At 41.7% G+C, this 7,095-nt stretch overlaps 1 protein-coding gene across 5 annotated transcripts in view; it reads left to right on the forward strand.

Moving 5' to 3' along the window:
* Window positions 1-7,095, forward strand: part of ASRGL1 (asparaginase like 1) — a 26,063-nt gene that overhangs the window by 272 nt on the left and 18,696 nt on the right. For 2 of the 5 annotated variants that reach the window (XM_009275781.2, XM_019471135.1), the window contains exons 1-3: window positions 65-102; window positions 1,295-1,537; window positions 6,038-6,180. In XM_009275781.2, coding sequence (XP_009274056.1) covers window positions 1,351-1,537; window positions 6,038-6,180 — 330 coding nt within the window. In that variant the 5' untranslated portion in view covers window positions 65-102; window positions 1,295-1,350. Of the gene's footprint in view, window positions 1-64; window positions 103-248; window positions 406-1,294; window positions 1,538-6,037; window positions 6,181-7,095 lie in introns of those variants that run through there. The other 3 variants (XM_009275782.2, XM_019471134.1, XM_009275780.2) reach the window with 2 other exon arrangements.

A 7,095-nucleotide genomic window follows, 5' to 3' on the forward strand; every position in this document is an offset into this window, starting at 1 on the left:
TGGGGGGCGGCATACCTGCGGAGGGCTGAGGGCGGCAGCGGCGCCGCCGGGGAGAGGGGAGAGAGGCTCCACGCCCCGCGTTCTCGCTCTCCGCCAGGGCGGGTGAGGCTGAGCGAGCGCGGGGGCGCTGGAGGCGGGTGGGCAGGCAGCCCGGCGGGGCGGGGGGGCGGGCCAGGCCCAGCCCGGGCCGAGACAGCGCCGCGATGCCCGGCAGGGCTTGGTCCGCGGCTGGGGAGAGCCCGTGCTGAGTTCTTCCTCCCCAGACCCTCGCAGAGGGAAGAGCGTAGCTGCCGATTGAAATAAAAACTCAAACGGCCTCCAGGAGAAAGGCCTCGCTTACGGGATCCTCGGTGATAATCGAGACGTTTCTGCCCCACCTCGGGCTGTAACGCCCAAACAGCACAGGTTGGATCTTCATCTGGTGCTTTCGTGCTGCCATCCTGGCAAGCGGGCCCCGAGAGCAAGTGCCGCTCCTGAGGCTGCGGGAGTGCAAGGGACAGGGCTGTCAGTAGTCCAGGACTACGGGGAGACTCCGTCTAAAGGGTTTGCATATAGGATGAGAGAAAGGCTGTTGGATGTTGTTCTAAACAGCCTCCAAAAATAGGTGGCCCTGAGAAACTGTTTTCATGTGGAGAGTTTCCTCTGTGAGGTGCCCTAGATTTTGGTGGGAGATGATGCTGCATCTCCTTTGCCTTTTTCGGGAAACAAAAATGTGAACACTATCACCAAGAATGCGTAGCAACACTCTTTTTTGCTCACAGGAGGCCGTGAGCAGTAACAACCAAGTGTTGACTGCCAGGTTTGAATGCCTTGTTTTCCTGCATGAAGTACAAAGTTTTGCAAGAGGTCAGAGGTTTGAAATCCAGGCAGTAGAGTTGGTTAAGCTGTTAACTAGGGTCGGGTCAGTCGCTTTTCTTTATTGCTGGTTGTATTCTGTATTTAAACAATGATGCTACCCATCTAGTGTGAAGAGCAGTTAGCAGGATCAAGAGTCACTCAGATGCTTTTTTTCTGTGTAAGCTGTAATATCACCAGACAGGCTTCATGCTAAATCATAAGATCACAGACTAACTTAGGCTGGAAGGGGCCTTCAAAGCAGGGCTGACGTCAAAGTTGCACCGAGTTGCTTGGGGCCTCCTCCAGTCGAGACTTGAATTAGGAGCTCCTTTGCATGAGTACTCAGCTTCCTGAAAGGTAAAATGGTTGCAGTCAAACTGACCATATCTCCATGTAGATGCAGGGCTCTCTCCATGTAGAAGGGAGCATGTGCTAAAGATTCTTCTTTCCAAAATAGGCTAATTACAAGTAACCTGTGTGCACAGCTGAAAGCCTTGGGAGGAATTTGGCAGGATGAAGCCTGTCATTGTGGTGCATGGCGGAGCTGGCCGGATCTTTAAAGAACGAGAAGAGGGAAGCCGTGCTGGTGTTGTCAGAGCTGCACTGCAAGGTTATGGTATCCTGAAACAGAGAGGCAGTGCCTTGGATGCAGTTGAGGAGGCAGTACGATCAATGGAAGATGATCCTCACTTTAATGCAGGTAATTTTTCAAGAATTAAGTGCGTTTTCTTTGAATTATGCACATTGCAGTGGAGTAAATACTGGTGTGTCGAAATAGTTTATTTCTCTGTATAATAAAATAGCACGGTACATACCATAGTTTCTCGTGAGCACACTTAGGCAGATGAGTTACTCTTTTCTCGTTTTTCAGTGTTTTATCCCTGCCGTTTCATTCTTGTGCTGCAGTGTTGCTGTTCTGTAAGTCTTGTCCTGTTACTGTGCTGCATCTTCAGTTTTAAGACATGGACTCCTTAATGGAGTATACGTTTAGTTAACATTCATGTTTAAGGCACCTGAACATAGCTTGCAGCAATGTTTAAGCCTTAATGCTTGACCTGTACCAGTTGCCAGAGGAATATGGTTCTTGGGGATTTTAGGTGGTTTTTCTCTTCATTAATGATTGCAATTAGTGCTTTTGTAAATAATATTACAGCAGTAATGCAGTAATGGTATGAGTCATGAATTTATACAGTAAAGGTTCATAACTGGATTTCCTAATGATTAATGTTAACGTCAATAGTTGAATATTTTTCTCCTCTTCGTACAACCTCAGATTTATTATTTTGATGAATTTCAGTGAAAATATTTCCCCACCCCCACCAAGGTATGTCAGGAATGAACATGGACAGAAAGACCTGTCAGTGTTCAGTGTTTTAGATAACATAGCTATTCGTTACGCGCACGATTAGTTCGCAGAGATTCACTTGTTCCTTCTCACCTTGTAATTGAGAGTGAGGGAGAGCTTTTACTTCAGATGAAACTTTCAGTGTTTTGTTACTGACTTGGGCTGAACTTGATTTTTAGAGAATTCAGGAGGAGATCATGAAGTGGACTTAGAGGTGCAGTGTGTACTGTTATATAATTAACATCAGGATGGCATTCTCTCATTTAACTTTTACTTTTCTTCACCTGTTCTTTAAATCAGTCACTAGCCTTTAGGACTTTGGTTTGCTCAGGTCAGTATCAATCAGTATCTATCTGGCCTTTGGCTCTGTTTATGCTTCTGGGTTGTGTCTCAAAATACCTCTCTGGCGAGATAATTTAGATTTGCTATTGTAAAAACACCAGCTACTTCAGGGCAGGAAAAAAATCCTAATTCTTGAGAAGCATCTCTTCAGTGTTCTGCCTGACATTAGGTGTCCAACGCTAATGTGGAAGCAACTTCAATATAAATATAAGCTTAAAGATTGTTTACATCTCTTTCTTAATCATTCCATGTAAACAATTGCATACTTGGTTTCTTATACACTAATTTTGATTGTTCTGTAAATCAAAATTATTTAGATGGGAGATACATCTTAGCTCAGTGTGACTCTCAGTGATGAAAGCTTACTTTATAATGATCTGTTTAGGCTCATTTATTTAACTTGTACAAAACAGTCTGAAACATTTGGGCACTTATTCTAAGTAGGATCACAATAACTAGCAATATTCTGTGTTTTGCATACAAGTTTGGGGGTTTTTTAGCCTTCTTGTGATACCTTGTCACTAATACTGCTTTTTCTGAGCCATGCTATCTTGTAGTGTGCTGTCATTGAACTGACACCTGTGAGGAGTGTATACTCTTCTAAAAATGATCATATCATTTGAGGATAGGACCTTAGACTCTACCATATCCAATGACTGATACGCAGTTACAACTTAACATTTTGCTTGACGTACAAAGTGCAGTATGTGTTTGTGGCACAATTTTTCATGGTCCAAGGCCACATTTATCCTTAATTAAATATATGTTGAATTATTTTTTTGTCTAAAGGTGTTTACTTCAATTTGTTCTAACAATATACCCTGTTTGTAGTATATTAAATGAGCAATTTTTAGCAAAATTTGCTTAAACTGGACTTGAGCCTTAAGCCCTTGTTCAAGTTCGACTATGCTTATCTAAATGGCAAGTAATCTGGTAATCACTTGCAGATACATCTAATTGTGTTAACACTCATTAGATACAGCTGCTCTCAGTAGCTGGCAAAAATGAGCTGAAAGCTATGTGAAGAGGGCCTTGATTGGAGTGTCTGTTTAAAACTCACCGTGTGGTATTTATCTTTGTAAAAGAAAAATCAGTTTTACTGTAATAATTATTTTCTAGGAAAACACAGACATTGCTAAGAGACAACAATAAAGATTGGGAAGAATGGGCATAACGATGAAGTTGTGTCCTTTTTTGAATGATAGGGTTTAGCCACGCTGTGTAGATGCGTCTTGGTGTAGGATTGGTGGAGGGGCTCAGAAGCTATACTGTTGTCTAAAACTACCATTTTAGTGACTTGCGCAGCATAATGAAGTCATCGAGTTCTGCTTGTGATGAGGAAGTGGCCTTGGTTATATTTCCTTCATGTGATCTCTTTGACTAGCAGTATTAACTAGCTTGGTGTGAATACTCCAGATATAAGAACTGTCATTATAGTGATCCTTTCGCTTCCTCCTCAGCCTTTGCAGGACAGATCTATCTATCTGTAGATAGAGGGAATTGGAGTACTCCTCTCAGTACCCCTGCTGTGATTCGGCTAATGTCAGACACGTTTGTTATTTGTGTCCCCTTAGATTTTCTGTCTTTTGTTGTCTCTGGTTTTTTCCCTGCCTTGGCTTCACAAGTGAGTCAAACTTTTTTTTTCAGTGCTGCTGCCAATGGTATCCAACGGTATGTGGCCTCAGAGGCAGGTAGTCCCTACCCATTGTGCTGGAAGGCAGGTGAAAAGACAGTCTGTAATCACAGAAGGAAGGATAAATCCTACCTCAGATAACCTGAAGTTTAGTATCTAGCCTTGCCATGGTGTATAGGCTTTCACGGTGGTCAGTGGAATGAGAAAGGATGGCTGTACAGCTCTCTAAGGCAAGTAGGATGAATTGTTCTTAGAGGGCACCTCTCTCTCTTCACTGACTGTAAAAGGAGGCTTTTGTAGGAAGCTGCCTTTGACTGTAGGATCTGTCTGCAGCTGCGTTTTGCTCAGGAAATTTTAGGAAGTCCTGAGATGTATCCCATGAGAGATGTCCAGTAGACATAGGATACTATTAATGCAGTGGTGAAGGGGGCTGGTAAAGCTTCCCCTGGAACCATGGTTCTGGTCACTGATGCTTGAGAAGGGGATATCCTAGTTCTAGTGGGAGTTTGGTGATCATGAGCTAGAGAGCCTACCTTGTCAAAGGAAGCTAAAAGAGTATGGCAGGGCTTATCTGAGAAAACAAAGGCGGCATTCCTTATATTACCATAAAGGAGAAGCTGGAAGAATGATGTTAACACGGGTGGCACAAGGAAGTTACCTATAAGCTCTACACAGATCAGTGTAGTCTAGAAATTAGCACTTTATGAATGATGCAGGACTGAACTCTGGAATAGCTTATGCAGTCAGAGAGGGGCAAAAAATAACTTTTTGGGGGCAGAGTTCAGGCGTGTCTGTGTGTGGCAGGGGGAGTTTTGGAGATTACAGGAGGAGGATTACAGGATTTTGTCTCCTGTAACAGGGGATTTAACTTCATATATTCAGGTCTGAAGTACATTGGTATAGAAGTCTTATGTCAACAATTATTAACAGTCATTTCTGACCTGCCTTAATGTTGGTTTAACAGAAATAAAAAAACCTGTTCTAGCTCTGTACAACGTTCAAGTCTTTCTACCTGAGCTACTGTGTAAGTCTGCTGTGTTTTGTTTTGGGTTTTTTTACTTCTTTTTAAGTTTAGCCTTCTCCATCCTTATTAGCAAGGCTTGTGCACTTGACTTACAACTGATTATTCCCCTGTGATACAGTTATTGGCATTATTAAAAAACCCAAACCTATTTGCATTGTCTCATTTTGTATCGCATTAATTTTCAATTAGGTTAGTGATAGCACCGATAATTACAGAAGAAAATAACTACCCAACATTTTATTACTTGATTTCTTTTTTTAATTCCTTCATCTACTGTTTTTATTTGGTAATGAAGAACTGGTTATTTCAAGCTTTTGTTACACTAGTGAATGGACATTTTTATTCTGCTCCATCAGTTTTGGCAGTTTCTTGGAATGCTATGTGACATTAATCTGTTGATAGGATTGAACACTACACTATTTTGCTGGGTTAGGTTGTATGCTCCTTTGGAAGAACTGTAAAGGTAAAATAGTTTTATGTTCACTTGAAGTGATCTGGGGGATAAAGAATTCTGTTCATGATTGTCGTTTTAACTCTTGTATCTAGTATATCATTTTGGATGGGATTAGAAGTATGTTTTTCATCTTAAAAATAGAACTTGATTTTAAAATAGATGTTGTACCCTGTGAGACTTCTCTTAATGGTTGGATTTTGTGGTTATACTCAGCAGTGGTTTTGCTGTTTTGTTTGTATTCAGGAGATACTTTCAGTAAGTCAGACAACAAACTGGGAAAGAGAAAGTTTGCTTGATGAGATCTAATAATTGAATCACCTGATGGTTAGCTCTTAATGACTTCCTTCTTTTTCCCTTCCTCCCTGATATTTTTTTTTTTTTTTTTTTTTTTTTGGTCTTTAGGCTCTGGATCTGTCCTAAATGAAAAAGGTGAAGTAGAAATGGATGCCATTATCATGGATGGAAAAAATTTAGACTCTGGAGCAGTATCTGCAGTTAAATGTATAGCAAACCCAATAAAACTCGCTCGACTTGTCATGGAAAAGGTATGCTGAGTATGAAACATTTTTTTCCTTAGAACTTCATCTGGTATATTGATACACCTCGATGATGTTTGTGTAGTGCTTTAAGGCAGGAAAGAAGGGAGAAATGGATGGTTGTGTTTGGAAACTATGGTCGTGACCACGAAGAACTTCTATTTTATGGGTTTTTGAGCGGTATTTATTAAAAATAGCATTCTAAGGAAACATAAGTTCTGCCATGCAATTGGAAGCTCAAGGAGAAATTGACCTATACATGTAAATCTTCTGTTGCTCCACAGCTGGTGTTGAAGATTTTAGGGGTTTTTTTTTTGTTCACTTGTTTTTTTGAAGAGCTTTTATGCTGTCACCAAGTCTTCTGCTTGAACTTGCAAGATTAAAGTTGGATAATGTACTTTGCAATGATATGGAACTGAATTAAATGACCCAATAACATATTTGACCATGTAATGCAGTCTTATGTTGTTCTAGGTGGCCTTCTTCATTGTGACCTAATCAGATGGTAGCCTTAGTGCAAAGTCATAGTCTTCCAGCAGTAGAATAGAATAGAATATTTCAGTTGAAGGGACCTACAACGATCATCTAGTCCAACTGCCTGACCACTTCAGGGCTCACCAAAAGTTAAAGCATGTTATTGAGGGCATTGTCCAAATGCCTCTTAAACACTGACAGGCTTGAGGCATTGACCACCTCTCTAGGAAGCCTGTTCCAGTGACTGACCACCCTCTCGGTAAAGAAAAGCTTCCTAATGTCCAGTCTAAACCTCCTCTGGTGCAGCTTTGAACTGTTCCCGTGCATCCTGTCACTGGATACCAGGGAGAATAGCTCAGGACCTCCCTCTCCACTTCCTCTCTTCAGGAAGCTGTAGAGAGCATTGAGGTTGCTCCTCAGCCTCCTTTTCTCCAAACTAGACAAGCCCAA

The sequence above is a fragment of the Aptenodytes forsteri genome, unplaced genomic scaffold (genome assembly GCF_000699145.1).
Source record: "Aptenodytes forsteri isolate BGI_AS27 unplaced genomic scaffold, ASM69914v1 Scaffold256, whole genome shotgun sequence".
Classification (NCBI taxonomy): Eukaryota; Metazoa; Chordata; class Aves; order Sphenisciformes; family Spheniscidae; genus Aptenodytes; species Aptenodytes forsteri.